This window comes from Podarcis vaucheri (assembly GCF_965113315.1).
Source record: "Podarcis vaucheri genome assembly, chromosome: 10".
Classification (NCBI taxonomy): domain Eukaryota; kingdom Metazoa; phylum Chordata; class Lepidosauria; order Squamata; family Lacertidae; genus Podarcis; species Podarcis vaucheri.
This window is the reverse complement of record NC_138748.1, coordinates 49,154,646-49,170,715: the sequence shown is the minus strand read 5'-3', so window position 1 is coordinate 49,170,715 and position 16,070 is coordinate 49,154,646. Positions and strand designations below refer to the sequence as shown.

Below are 16,070 nucleotides of genomic sequence, written 5' to 3'. Positions count from 1 at the left end.
CATGGTTATTCTGAAGCGTATTCCAGCTCCACATATGTTCCTATTCAATACTGCATGAATACCAGGAAATCTCGGTTATGCAATCCTAGGTCTCCAACAGAAGATTAGCAGATGTAGAAGAAAGAAGAGAGTTTCTGCTTCTTGAAATAGAGGTGGAATTTGACCATATGCTTTTAGTCACAAGGAAAACAAATACTGTGTGCTGAAATGAATTTCTTGCCAGGAGCAACATATTGGAATGTGTCTGGCTCCTTTTGCCAAAGGAAGTCATCTGATTCAGAAACTGTGGCTTCAGATTTGGGTATAACATATGTTCCATGTGCGATAGCGCTATTTCCTAGTGAGAAAATAGCAGCAGCCTTTTCCATTGGTGGGGGTGCCTTTGAGATATTTCCTGAAGGGAATATGTAGATTTGTCAATTTGTTTGTGTAGTGCCACTTACTACACATTATTTTATTTTAATTGTATTCTATTCTCAGCCCAATATAATGTGCTGCTTCCCCCCCATCCCCTTATACATTACTGAAATTGCAAGATACTCACTACCCTGGGCATATTGTTCAGCAACCAACTGGTGCCTGGACATCATGGGTATATGTAGATGATAGTATCTGAGTGATTGGCACTGAATAACAAAAGGGGTTCATGCATTTTCCCTAAGGATTTTCTGTATTTTCTTTTCTGTATTAAAAAAAGAATGTAGGAAATAGTACTGAGTTAAATCACAGGCAGAGCAGGAGTGCCATGTCTTCGTAGTATTAAGCTGCCTTGTACTGACCAGGTGGAATAAAACATGTCTCTCCTACATCAGTCTCTACAGCCACAGCAGGCGCTGCTACCTTCCAACAGCTTGACCTCACCCCCAAAGGCATACTCCTTCATTGTCTCCCGAGGCAGATGGATGCCAGAGATACTGACCACTGCCTTAGACTGGTGCCACATCTAACCTGGCATTGTCTACTCAACCGTACCAGCTCTCCAGGGTCTAGGGCAGAATCTTTGCCATCACCTGCTACCTGATCCTACCTGGGGTTGCCAGGGATTAAGCCTGTGTGCAATGCATGTGCTGTACCACTGAGCTACAGTTCCTTGGTAAAGCTCTCTAGAGCAGGCATCCCCAAACTTGGCCCTCCAGCTGTTTTGGGAATACAACTTCCATCATCCCTAGCTAACAGGACCAGTGGTCAGGGATGGTGGGAATTGTAGTCCCAAAACATTTGGAGGGCTGAGTTTGGGGATGCCTGCTCTAGAGTCTCTTGCAGGGGTCTTTCCCCTTCTCTCCCACTGAGCCATGGTCCCTTCTTGCTCTTTAAAGTGAACCGAACCTGTACCCTGAGATCATCATCTGAGGCCGTTCTTCGTGCACCCCCTCCACAAGAAGTCCAGAGGGTGGCAACACAAGAATTGGCCTTTTGTGCAGTGGCTCCCTCTTTGTGGAATGGTCTCCCCAGAGATGTTCGTCTGGCACCTTCATTGTACACTTTTAGGTCCCAGGCTGATTAACATATGATACCTTTTAATTGTGTTGTGGGGTGGGGATTATTGGTTTGTTTTTATTATGTGTTTTGTGGGTTTTTTCTTTTGTTTTTATGTTGTGAACTGCCCTGAGATTTATGGATGAAGGGCATTATACATATATATACATACATACATATATATATGAATGCCTGTACTTCTGAGCTGAGCTGTTTGTATGAACATCACCTGGGTAGTGCATGCTCCACAGCTTCCAAGAATGCCTTAGTCCGTTATAAAGAGAGAATAATTACTTCCTGGCTGCAGAATGTTGTTGGATGTTGCTGTGCCTTCCCATTACTACTTTCACTAATACAAAATGGATAGAAATTGAAATAATAAATAACTCTTTCTTGGAAATATATTGTTTTGCCTTAGAGTGTGTGAGCAGGCCTGGTGTTAGGGGTCAGCATGGTTGGGCGCCTGCCCGTGGTCTAGAGTTGATCCTGCTAAGCCTGTAGCATACAGCACAGGGGCTGTGATAGTGGCAGGATGGCAGAGGCAGCACCACCAAGCAGGTGGTGTTGGGCAGGGGCTCAGTGGTAGAACCATGCAGAGGATCTGCTAAAGCCTGGTGCCAACGGCACATCAGTAATGTTTGCTCTTCTGAATAAATCTTACAACCTAACATGAATTGCCACTCTTTATGCAACCACAGCCTCTATATTTCAGAATGGTGCTTAAACAAAAGAAGGCCTGAGGCTGAGATATAATTACACCCAGCCATAGCAATGATCCTGACTTCTCCCTTTCCAGGCGATCTGGTGTCTCGAGCAATGCATCACCTGCAGCCGCTCAGTGCGAAGCAACATAGCAACAGCACCCCCATGCACCATAAGCAGGGGTCGCTCTACTGGGAACCGGAGGCCTTGTACACGCTCTGTTATTTTATGCACTGCCCACAGATGGAATGGGAGAACCCGAACGTGGAACCCTCCAAAGTAACGCTACAGACGGAAAGGTAATGATCTCCTTTACCAACAGATCCACAGTTTTCTTATTAGTTACCGAACGCGGGCTAGGCACTGTAGATTTCTCCATTCAATCTATTTTGGTTATGATTGCTTTTTCTTCCTGGAATAAATTTCGCCTGCCATTAAGTGCTCTGTGGCTGACCCAGAATATATCAAAAATGACACCCAGTGGCTACATACTGCAGATTGGTTCCAGATGTCTATTTTGGAGAGATCTCTTTCACCCCCCACCCCCCAAACTTTGTTCTCTTTTTGTCTCTTGGCTGTGCCTGTGATTTTGGAAAGTAAAATTAGAGGTTCTGTTTGTAGCTTAACAGGTTTGGTTTTAAATGTGTTTTTTTACAAATTTAATGGGCTTCAGCAACTGTAATTTGGGACTCAGGGACTGAGCAGAATATACGCAGTATGTGAAGAACAAGTTGTGGAGTCTATTACATTGCTAGTAATGCCTGTTGACATTCAGAGGTGACTTTGAAACATGTTCATCATTTAAGCCCTAGTTTTCTGGTTTTAGCCAGACTTAGAAGGCCAAAGAAGGGCCAGGATAAGAGTTGCATGCGTACAATGTGTGTATGTGTGAAATAAAATGTCCTAACTTGAGAAATTTGTTTGAAATAAGGGGAAATCTTTTGGGAGATGTTAAAGATCTGCATGCCAGAGGATTCTGGTATAACCTGGGTTGACCAAAAGTCAATAATGCTTCTGTTGCCTTCCAGTAGTCCATGAATAGATTTTGGATCTACAACAGCTGTTTGCAGTAAAGCATCTTGTGGGATCTGTGGCTGAGTTTATCTCAAGAAGTCAGTATATTTTGTTATGGGAGAGCTGCATAACCTGTCACCCATGAAGCCAAACTGAGTCCACCAACAAGGCTGGCTCCATATATGAGGGGCCTCTCAGCTACATGTCATCTAGAGGGCGGCACTAGTCCAGTTCAGCTCCCCCACTTCTTTGCAGACTTGCCCTAGAATGGGCTTGCTTTTAGTACGGTGGGTGACAGCAGCAGAAATCTGCAGCAGCAACCTGCCATCTTGATTTTTTTTCCACAATACCTCTACATCACGGATGTTGCTGAACTACAGTTCCCATAATCCCCACTTTTTGGCCATGGTTGGTGTTCATGTGAGTCCAATAACACCTGAAGGTCTACAGATTCATCATCCCTGCCCTACATAGCATAACTTTGGGGCATTGTAGGAATGTCAGAATGCTTCCCACTTCCTTGCTGCTCTCACACAGTAAATTTGAGGCAAGTAACACAGTTAAGCAGGAGGGACCACCTGAAACACTACTGGGCTTCAGTAGCTGCTCAACTATGCTGGGTACTGCTTTGGGAGAAGGGTTATAGTTCTATGGTAAAGCATCTGCTTTGCTTGCAAAAGGGCCCAGTTTCAGTCCCAGGTAAGCTGAGGGAAACCCCTGCCTGAAACCCTGGAGAGCCACTGCCAATCATTGTTGAATATACTGAACTAGATGGGCCAATGATCTGACAGGCAGCTTCCTGTTCTACTTCCTAGCGGTTCAGTTAAGCTTCTGTTTTTGCTGCAGGCTTTCATACATGGCTGAAGGGCTGCATTTGGTTTGGTGAGTCACAATTGTGCAATCCTGGGTTATGGGTTAGGTCAGTTTGACATGTTTCACCTGAGTTCTCTGTTCAAGTGCTCTCAAACTGATAAAAGAAGAAAAGAAAAGAAAAGAAAAGAAAAGAAAAGGAATTTTGATATATTTAAGTATACTGCTCATATGATCTACTGTTTATTCAGTAGTTATTAATTTATATGCTGTACAATAATAGGGATGGGCAGGCATCAAACTTGAGGGATCTATTATGTTTTTCTCAGGACCCCCAAAGTCTACCAGTTGCAGCCAAGTGCAAAACGGTGGCTTAGAAAGGGAAGGCAGATTTAGAAATAAAGAGCAGGGTGCCTCTGAGTATATATTAGGACAGGAATTACCGATAGTTTTCAGTACCAAAACTGAGCTCACTGTTTTTTTTGTACATTCTTTCCTTGTGTCCCCACCCTCCCACCAAGTTTCCATTTCAACAGCCTAATCTGGGTGGAGTGGGGTGGTAGTGGAAGTTGTTGATAATACTAAACAATTGGGAGTTAAGAAATCCTTGGGGATCTCCTGAAAATCACCTAGAGATCCCAAGCTACGTTTTGCCTGCCTCTTCCATACAGAATGTGGAAGTGGCACAGCCACGGCTAAAAGGAGTTAAAATCTACATTGGGCAAACAAAATTGGATGAAAGAAGTTTGGTCCCTTCACAGGCCTTCCTCATCTGTAGTAGCAAGCAGAAAAAATACAGCTTTTTATCATGGCAGATAGGGCAGGAGTGGGGCAGACGATGCCCCAGCTGGATCCCCCCCCCACCTCCTTGCCATCTTCAAGATTTATGAAGCATTTATTGGTTGCAAACTGGCACCTTTACAAAGAATGGAACAGAACTTAGGGTATATATAGCCAGGTGCATAGAACAATGTGACAAGCAGGCAAGGAGAATTAATGGTGATTCACACAAGGTCATGTTTAGTTGTATATATTATATTTTCCCATCCCTGCTTTCAATAATGAATCTTAGTTTGTCTATTCTCATTCCTTTACACTTATGCACATTTCAAATAACATGAAAATAATAATAAGGAATAAAAATAATAAAAGGTAATAAAATGCAGGCTAGTTTTGACATTTGTCAACAACTGCCCCATCCCCTAATTTAGTTACGCTGCTGCACTTATTAAATTGTTAGTATTCTTGAAGCAGTTGGACTGTATTGAAATCAGACAAAGGTCTGTTCCTTTTTAAGCCCTGTTTGACAAATTCTCTTTCCCTGGAAAACCACTTTAGGAACTGTGGTAATGTGGTAAAGGCCAGAGTAAGCTTTCTGTATTGTTGCCAGGACCTTGTGGTTGGCTTTGGAAGGAACAAAGATACCTTCTGCTGCCTAATCAGATGTGCTGTGGTGTTTAGCAACAGAAATCTCAAGCGCAAAGGATATTATAGAGGCCCAGATCTTTCCATGGACTGAGTTATGTAATCTGCTTTTTCTGTTCCAGTTTTCATGCTGCCTCACAAAAGCAATTGGTTAATGTGGCTTTCAAAAGTTTTCTTTTGTATTTTAATTTCCACCAAAGGGATAACTGGTGGTATTCCCTACTGTAAGTCATCCTTTTTAGTGTGTGATTTATTGGAAGCATTTCCCCTTGTGAATCTCCCTCTCCCTCTCTCTGATGCTTGAAAGAAAAATGAAATTATTCTTAGTCACTTTTTTTCTAAGCATTTTGCTTTATCTTATCTGACTTCCAGGTGTTTTTCTCTATTCTTATTAACTTTGCTCTCATATTTGCATTTTGTTTTGTTTATAATGGAAAGAGTTAGATTGTTTCTCATTCCCTGGCTGTTTTATCTTGGCTTTCTAAATTTGACCCTCTGTAATTCAAAGTGAGATGTCCTTGGATGTTGTCACTGTAAGTGGCTTCCCTGCTTTATACACACTGCTTTATAAACAGACACACCTCTTCCCAGGGCCGGCCCACCCATGAGGCAAAGTGAGATGACAGCCTTAGCCGTCAGAATCGACAGGAACAACAGACCTCGATGTACAGTAGATCTTTATTCCCTGCTTGTTCCTGATATAGATCATCATTCTCTGACAGGGAGGGGGCGCCATTTTGTGGTTCACCTTAGGTACCAAAATTTCTTGTGCCAACCCTCCACCCTCAGACAGAATCTTAAAAATAAGAGCACAGTTGTGCAGATTATTTAAATGGTGGAGCATGAATAGCAAAAATCTATTGCAGGGACGGCTATTCCATCTATCACATGCACCCCTCATATTGTTTGTGCTCCCCAAATTCTCCTTCCAAATTTGTCATTAAAAAAAATTTTTTTGACAGGGCCTCTGCTGTGATGTCAACAATTTATCACCCCAATTTTATCCATTTAAAACAAAAAAATAAACAAACATATTTCCCCCTGACTTTTGTGCTCCCTCAATGCCCTCCAAGATGTGTCAGCCTTAGGAGGAAGGAGAGGAAGAATAACTATTTTGCTGAGCACTTCAACAGGTTCCCTCCTTTAAGTAATGCAAAAAGGTTTTGTGGCTTCCCAAATGTGTCCTTAAAAATAAAGCCACACCCGTTTTTACGCTTTGGCCATACCAGGGAGAATATCACTGCTGAGGTGCTGTAGCATTGTATTTTTCAGTATCCATACAAGTTCATAAGGATCTGGGAGTGTTTACCGCCAAATAATCTACACCCTCTCAGCCTTTCAAGTCTGCTATTGGTTTTGTTTCTCTCCATTCTGTGTGTGCTTGTAAATTTGATATACCCCCCCCCAAAAAAAATAACAGCCACATTTCAGGAAGTGGGGGTAGTGTCTTCTCAGTCTTGCTGCTCCGCCCTTTTGAGCAAATGGTATCACTGCTGGGGTGAGGAAAGTGAGTGTGGCAGCACTCCTGTTCTCTACTGCTCCCACATTGTGGTGTTCCCTACTGACATAGTTTATTTCTGAGCATTATGTCCTATGGGTTTTCTGGATATTAAACAAAATGTATAAGTCAGCCCTCCTTTTCTGGGCCTACCTACATTTATCTTTAAATGCATACTGTTGCTTTACACCTGAAGCCACTTTTTATAGTCCCAACAGGATCAGCAGGACTAAATCAAATTCAGTGGCATGCTTCCTCCTTCTTCAGTGTGCTAACTCAGTAGAGGTGCTACGTTGATTGTTGGGGGTTCCTTGCCAGAGCTGGTTGGCACATTGTCTCTGCTTGCTAATTTGTGTGGGCTTCCTTTCCTTGGTAGCACCTCGCCTGCCAACTATATTGGCACGACCCTTATCATTGCCCCCAAACTTGCTGTACAACAACTTTCTTTTCCTATTATTCTGACTGAAAGTGTAGTTTTAACTGTCTTGGAATCCACATTAATTTTATTTGGCAGCATACTGGAATTCCTCTCTGATGTTTGGGCTGTTTTTTTGGGGTTCATCCTATGGCCTTAGGGTGAAAAATTCATTTTAACATTTCTGCTGTCTCCCCCAACTTTTCTTTTTCCCTTGAAGCCTTAAATGATTTGAAAGAGTCTGTCCACCATCCCCATTCCCTACCCTGCCTTTTAATTTCCAGTCTGACTTGTGTGTGTTTGTCTCATATTGTTGAATGTTATAGCAGGTGTAGTCTCATTTTGCATATGTGTTTTCCTGCCAATGTATAGTGGGACCTGTTAAGAAGTAAAAGGGCAACAGGAGATGGAGTTGGGGCGGTGGGAATGAAGACACATTAAATTAACGATAAACCACCAGAGGGCTTTGTGCATGGCCTATTTTTTTGTTTTAAAACTCTGGGAATATATCGCTAATATTGCTGGCTCCTATCAGTTGTTTCCTGACTAGGTGTCATAGCACATGTCTGCAGTAGTTATAACTATTGTTGTACATAGGAAATTTCCATAAGCACAGATGCTTATAAAACAAAACAATTATTTCTTTATTAAATTGATATGACCCCTTTTGTGCAAAGACCACAGGGTGGCTTACAACACAGAACACAAATTTCCGCAGGTGGCATAATATCTGTACAACATAAAAATCAAAGCAGTTCTATAAATACTACTATAATAATAATAAGGAAACATAATAAGATACATGTTCTCATAATAGCAACAGCATAAAATAGGAGAGGAGCAGTGGGATGTCTAAGTTACAAAAACAGTGCACAGCAACAAAATATTCTGTCTATCCATGTTGTTGTTGTTTAGTCGTTTAGTCGTGTCCAACTCTTCATGACCCCATGGACCAGAGCACGCCAGGCACTCCTGTCTTCCACTGCCTCCCACAGTTTGGTCAAACTCATGCTGGTAGCTTCGAGAACACTATCCAACCATCTCGTCCTCTGTCGTCCCCTTCTCATTGTGCCCTCCATCTTTCCCAACATCAGGGTCTTTTCCAGGGAGTCTTCTCTTCTCATGAGGTGGCCAAAATATTGGAGCCTCAGCTTCACGATCTGTCCTTCCAGTGAGCACTCAGGGCTGATTTCCTTAAGAATGGAGAGGTTTGATCTTCTTGCAGTCCACGGGACTCTCAAGAGTCTCCTCCAGCACCATAATTCAAAAGCATCAATTCTTCTGCGATCAGCCTTCTTTATGGTCCAGCTCTCACTTCCATACATCACTACTGGGAAAACCATAGCTTTTACTATACGGACCCTGTCTATCCATAGGTAGCTCTTATTTCTGACCCCCACTGAAAATGGACAGGACCCCCCCCCAGCTCTCATCTGGGAGCTTTCCTCTCCTCTCCCAGTCTGTTATCCTCAACTTCACTTCCTGCCTTTTCACCATCTATCTGCCACTTTCACATATACCAGAAGTTGAGAATCTTTTTTTTCCTACTGAGGCCGGAATCCCTCAGGTGCAATTTGCTGGAAATTTATCATATGCTAATATGTTTATGTGCAAATCTAGAAATAATTCCTGCAATTCAAATAGGAAAACAATGCATCTTACCGCAGTGGGAAAGGCTTGTGATCTGGTGCATTGTGTACCTGCTCAGTTTTCAGGCTAAGTGCTAACTTTTCATGGACCACTTAAAGGCCCCTGCTTCCCCTCCTTAGGGTTCATTATCTTTAAACCAGGCCTGCCGCAGACAGGCCTTCAAACAGAGGAGTGTCTTCTGTAAAATAGGGCATATGGCCACCTTTTTTTTATTTCCCCTATCAGTCAGGTTTAAAAAAAATGCTGTGTGAGACTGTAAATCTTTTTTTCTGAGAAATGTTTATTTTTTTCCAGTTGGCAAACATTTCCCACAGCCTTTCAGCTCTTCCTTTTGGGTAGCTTTAATGCCTTGCTTGTTGAATAAGGGAAGTGCATGAACGTTATAAATCTTGCAGTTTATAAGTATAAACAAAAAACGCACACACCTGATTAATTCTTACAGGCTCAGACTTGCTAAACAAATTACAGGTATAGCCCCAGATGCAATACCCCACCCCCGCAGCATATTAGACATTGGGGTCACATTTTTCATCCTTCTTTAGTACTCTATTTTTCAACTCTCTCCCCCCCCCCCACCTTTAACGTTACAGGTTCATTATTTGCTTGAGAAGGCATAAAATAAGAAAGAGGTTTCAAGTCTCTTAACGATGTCAGGAAACAGAGAGTGGAACACACTGTATATCACAGTGAATAGCTATGTGGGATATGCCCAATTGGGTCGTTTTTTTGCTCTGAAATTTGAGCTACAAGAAGGAATGGAGAAACTCCAGATCCTGGGACTTGCCACCTTTTGTGCTCTATTGAGCATGTTTGGGTTTGGGTTTATTTTTACAAAACCATATATCTGGTAAAAGAGGTACAAGTTTGTGTTTTATTTACTTTAATTGTTTAAAAATGATATTGTGCTTTTGTGAACACATGCACTCATGAGTTCTCAAGACAGATGAGAATAAGACTCAAGAAGAAGAAGAAGAAGAAGAAGAAGAAGAAGAAGAAGAAGAAGAAGAAGAGTTTGGATTTGATATCCCGCCTTTCACTCCCTTTAAGGAGTCTCAAAGCGGCTAACATTCTCCTTTCCCTTCCTCCCCCACAACAAACACTCTGTGAGGTGAGTGGGGCTGAGAGACTTCACAGAAGTGTGACTGGCCCAAGGTCACCCAGCAGCTGCATGTGGAGGAGCGGAGACGCGAACCCGGTCCCCCAGATTGCGAGACTACATGACCGCAGTTATTGGGGTGGCCCTGGGGACCTCGACACACAAAACTTGCAGCTTTTGAAATATGTCATTTTCAACACATCTAAAATTTGTGGTAGGGGCTTTTAGCAACCATTAGCATCAAATTTCTGAATTTTTATATGGTCACCTAGAAGAGAAAATCTTGATGTGTTCCTCTCTCTGGCCATTGCCCTCCTTCCATTTTCAGTGGCTTTTTAGTGGTGACTATGTACCATTAAGGCAGGATTTTGGAGCCTGGGAGAGAAAAGAAAAATGGAGGGACCTCTTAGGTGTCACCATCATTGAGATATCACTTTGCCACTTGCATGATTGGTATTAGTCCTGCACTCACTGATGCTTTGGTGTTCACAGCCAGGGGCAGGCTGCCTTTCAGATTTTCAATGGATCAACATTTCTCCTTTCCTATTTTGGATGCATCCTAAAAACCACTCACAGAAATACATTCACAGATATTTTAGAAGCTTAGCATTTTGTTTACAGTACTTACATTTTTAATGTTTATATTGTTTAGCTTTTTAAGAGATTATATATGGTTATTTTATACAGAGCTCCTAATTAATACGTAAAGTGCTTTAAAAATAACTTTTTTTAATGCAATCATTTAGAGCAACTAAACTTTTCTGGTTGTAAGTTCAGTTGTGTAGTGAAGAGAAACCAATTAATGCATGCTGCTAATGCAGTGTTGGATTACAGTGTTATCCCACAGAAAGCGATCTCTAGTTTATTTTTATCCTACTGCCTTTCAAATTACTGCACCGCTTTAATTTTGCCTTCCTTATTTTCTTCACAAGATTACACAAACATTTAAAGAAATCCCTGTTGGTGCTCCATGTTGATTCTACCCAATCAAGACATTTCACATATAATTCAGTCCTGCACAATTTGTGACTCACACAACCTATGTGTCAGACCACAACCCACCAGCCATGGATTCAAAGTTTGACAACCAGTAAGCCAATGGCTTGGTGGGGCTGTGCTGCTTCCCTATACCTCCCTCTGACTGAGTCTCAATTGTATTCTGGGACAGAGGAGGGAGGTGGCAGTGGGGACAGCATGATGCAAATGTGCCAATGAAAGCCACTCTGTGCACCGGCCAGAGTGTTTGCACCTCACCACCACCTCACCCCTCCTTATCCACCCTGATATGCAGCAGCAACTCAGTTGGAAGGAGGTCAGGTAAGTGCCATTATCCCACCATGCCACCCACAACTGTTTGATAACCCCACTGCTTTTGTTATACGAGATTGGCAGCAAAAACAGGAGGTTTATCAAGCTCTGGGTGGGTTGCTTGTGGAATGCCCTCCCTTAGGAAGGTTTGCCTAGTGCCAAAGCTGGTATCTTTCTGGCCCCAGGGGAATATCTTTTCATTTGCCTGGGTCTAACAGTATATCAACGTATCTCATTTAAATTAGTTGATTTTATTGATTCTGCTTATTCTTCTCTGCTGTGCTGTGCTGCTTCCTGTGGTTTTACTGGTTTTTTGTTGTTGTAAGGGCAGAGGGAGCATAGCATAGTGCCAGAGTAAATGCTCTGCATGCAGAACATCCCAAGTTCAGGTCCTGGTATCTCCAGTTAAAACGAGCTTAGGTAACAGCTGATGTGAAAGAACTATGCCCTAGACCCTAGAGAGCTGCTATCAGTCAGGATAGACAGCAGGAATGGAGGAGAAATTTGGTCAGTTCAAATTTCACATCTTCAAGGTAGTCCTGATTCAGAAACAACAGAGCAAAATTACATAATTTTATTTATTAAAAGACCCTGATGTTGGGAAAGATGGAGGGCACAAGGAGAAGGAGATGACAGAGGACGAGATGGTTGGACAGTGTTCTCGAAGCTACCAGCATGAGTGCCTGGTGTTCTCTGGTTCATGGGGTCACGAAGAGTCGGACATGACTAAACGACTAAATAACAACAATTTCTTAATGGTTGAGCATCAGTCATGTTGCATGGGCAGAGCATAGCTTTGTTGCCGACCCTTTTAAAAAAAGAAGAAATAAAAAGGCTCAATGCTGTGTGTTCCAGCACATAAGAAGGGAAATGCAAAGTCTGCAGAGAGAGGATTTTCCTGAGAGCTAACACTGATCTTCCGAAGCCAAAGCCCGGAGAAGCTGTTTGACAGTTTCATCTCAGCAGCAAGTCCAGCAGAAGTCTTGAGGCAAAGTCTGAAAGGAGGTTGCAGTGCAATTGTATTTCTTCACATTGTGCCTATAAAATTTTCATCTTGCCCAAAATGAATGGGTACCATATTTGAGGCTTTTTAATCTAGAAAAAGAAATGGCCAGCATAGCTATCCTAACCATGGCCACAACTGCACAATACATTTTAAACAGTATCGTATCACTTTAAACAATCATGGCTTCTCCCAAAGAATACTGGGAACTGTAGTTTCTTCAGGATGTTGGGAGTTGTTTGAACACCTCATTCCCGGTTTAACCCTCTTCCTAGACACAGAGCATTGAGATCCATGCTATTGGAGCTTCAGGATGTGTGTGTTGTCATCTGAGGGATCAGCTTTTGGCCTTGTCTCTGTAGACACCGACTCCTCAGTATCCTGCTCTACCTCAGCAGAGGATGCCTCCTCCAGTTTGAAATCCAAGTAAAAGTGGATCCTGACAGGGAGGAATGCTCCATCTCCCTAAGGACTGGATCCTGCTCTGGACCTTCATGTATTCTCTTCAAGTGTCTTGTGCCCCCAAGGAAGTCTTACCCCAGAATTTGAGATGGCCACAATACCACAATATGGTACAGGCATGAAGAAATCAGTTGCGCTGCTCGTTATCGGTGATGTCATGGAGCAGATATGCTTTCCAAAAGACTCCTGTGATACTTGCATAGACTTTGGTCTTTCGCCTGGGGAAATAATTCCATTGTCAACACTGGACGTTGCACTGAGATATCCTGTGTTCTTACCTGTGAATATGTCCCAGCAGACATGCATAGGATTGCACTGAAAGCTTTATTTATTTATCATTGTTGCTTCAGTTGGAATAAAATGTCAATATCTTGAAATCTATATATCTTCCTTTTTGTGCCTAGAGAGTCTACGCTTTCTCCCTTTACTTCTCTCTTCTGTCCCCCAAGCCTTGTTCTAGCTGCTTGTTCATCTATCATTTATGCATTTCTTTGATTGCATGCTTTAAATATCATACCAAACGTGTCCTGCCTGTCTTTTTGGCTGGAAGCATACATACTAATCAGAGGCTCTGTGGTGGACCAAGGGACTTCTCTCCCCAAATCATATCTCCATCAGAAACTGTATTCCTAAAGGCACTCTTCCCAGCACTGACCACCACTACTGTCAATGTAGATTAAGTTGCTCATGGAGCAATCATGGAAGACAGAAGAGTACTTCCCTGTCAGTCCACTTTGGATTGGTAGCTAGGTTTTTGGGCTGCCTATAGGCCTCTAAAGCTATATATAGTGAGTATGGAGTAGTGATAGACATTCAGCAGGTGATAAATAATCTTGCAGATTTTTTTAAAAGCCATGCATAGTTTAAGGTGCCTGTGAATGCTTCCCATCATGCCCTGAGCAGGTGCTCCAGAAACTTGAGCTTTTTTCTTTTCCAGTAAGTCTGTAGCCCTCCTAGAAAGAAAGTTATGGGGCAATCTGTGCAGATAACTTCTAAGTGATTTATGTGGGGGTGGTGAGGTTACCTTGTATGTTTTTCCTAGTTTTGAGGAATTCTTCCTGCTGTTATTAGACAGCAGCAGCAGCAGCAGCAGTGTTTGTGTGTATTCGTGAGATCACCATAATCAAGACCAACAGAACCTAGCTGACTTCTTATGGTAAACATGAAGATGATGATGATATTTGTACTCCAACCATCTGACTTGGTTTCCCCAGCTACTGCGCGCGGGGGGGGGGGTGTCCTTCTGATTTTGTTTTATGCCTCACCCTCTTCATGGCTGCCATTTTGTGACTGGCACCTCCAGCACTCTTTCACAATTCAAAATGTGTTTGGTAGTCCAAAAAGGATGGCAACCCTTGGTTTGTGTGGGGGTGGGGGTGGCTATTTTTCAAACTTTGAAGATGGGCAGCATATTGAATGTTTATGAACATCCCATAGCATCACAGGAGCTCAGCCACTTGGTGGCAAAAATGGTCCTTTCAGCAATGTAGCTTTCTGCTGCTTCTGCCTTAGAAAACAATGAGAGACAAAGAACCAAAGTGAAAGCTCACCAAGACCATCATAGTGACACTTCTTGCTAGCAACTGGTGTAATCCGCTGTTTTGCCATCCTCATCTTCCCAGTTCAGGTCATCCAAAACTGCAGTTGCTTTCTGTGTGGGGTAATCCCCCTTTGTCCTTACACACATTTTCCTTTTCTGAAATGTTATACCAAGCAATACCTGTAAGAAGCCTAGTGAGGTCATCATTTTTGTACACATTGTGTCATAAACCTGAGCACACCTTTCCCCAGAACTCTGCATCTTTGTCTTCGGTTTGTGTATGTGGGGCAAGAGGAGCACCCTTTAGCCTAGACCAGTGTTTTTCAACCACTGTTCCGCAGCACACTAGTGTGCCGCGAGATGTTGCCTGGTGTGCCGTGGGAAAAATTAAAAAATTCAAAAGATTTTTTTTTAAAAGTCAAATTTTCGATTGGGGCGCCGTCCCCGGAGGGAGGCGGGTGAGTCGGACGGCGAGATGCGGAGCGGCGGCGGCGAGGAGAGGCCGCCCAGCGCGGGGCTCTCGCCGTCTGCCTGCCTGGCTGCCTGCGAGCTCGGCGGGCAGCGCCTCCGTCCGCAGCGCCCGCCTCGCAGCTCTCATTCCCTGCCCCTGCCAAAGCTCACCCAGCCAAGCCGCGCTCTCCTTCCTGCCTCGCTTTGCTGCCTCCCCCACCCCCAAAGCTTGGAGGTTCCCCGGCGCCGGCCCGCAGGTTTGACCCCCTTCTCACACCTGTTTGCGCTCCTTGCACGGAAAGGGGCGGATGGGGAGGAACGGGGCTCGCCGCTGCCTCCGCTCGCCCTCCCCCCTCCTTCGTGCGTCCCTCCTGGCGTGACGCTGCGCGCTGACGTCACGGGGCTGTAACGTGGTGTGCCTCGAGATTTTTTTCATGAGACAAGTGTGCCTTTGCCCAAAAAAGGTTGGGAAACACTGGCCTAGACTACAAAGAAGATTGCCTGAGGCAACCTGTGACTCTCCCCAACCTCCTGGTGATGTTTTTTTGTAGGGAAATGATAAATCTACACCTGGCTGGAGCAGGATGAGAAAATAAGTGCTCCGCTCTTCCTTTGCTGGCTCAGAAAACAAAACCTGGTCTAGTCAGTTTAAAGTATGCAAGGGTAATTATTATGAGGGGAGGCTTGTGGGATAGGGCACCCAGCCAGGTTCAGAACACCTTTCATACAAAAAGGGGAAAAAATTGAATAGACCAAGAGCTGTGATGAGCTGAGAAACTAAGAATTCAAAATAAGATGGGCATACCAGAGAATCTGAATAAAAAATGAATCCTTCAGGGTGACTGAGGCTGGTGATTATGAGCAGAATTGACTGAGAATGGTTTTGAACAAGCCATGGTGGGTTGAATGGGAGTTTCTTGAAAGCTTTCTTATTATTTTGAATGGCTGCAGTGATCATATATAACTCTTGAAAATAAGGGGGAAGGAAATCTGCCCTATTTTCTCCTTGTATCTATGAGGTTTTCGCACTGCAACTGCTTGAAAATAAAGATGACAACAAAGGATTGCAGTGTGGAGTGGAATTGTTCTAAAGTGGTATCAAATATGTCTCTTTTTATGAGATATAAATGTAAGAAATCAATAAAATAAATAAAAACAAAATAAATAAGTTTCAAGAGCTGCAGTGGTAGGAAAATAGAGTAAGAAGTTTGGGCTCAGCTC

General features: G+C 43.3%; 1 protein-coding gene across 6 annotated transcripts in view; it reads left to right on the top strand.

The window, feature by feature from the left end:
• ABTB3 (ankyrin repeat and BTB domain containing 3) overlaps positions 1-16,070 on the top strand; it is a 214,551-nt gene that overhangs the window by 139,027 nt on the left and 59,454 nt on the right. For all 6 annotated transcript variants that reach the window (XM_082241166.1, XM_082241167.1, XM_082241164.1 and 3 more), the window contains exon 3: positions 2,273-2,477. In XM_082241166.1, the coding sequence (XP_082097292.1) occupies positions 2,273-2,477 (205 nt within the window). The remainder of the gene's footprint in view (positions 1-2,272; positions 2,478-16,070) is intronic.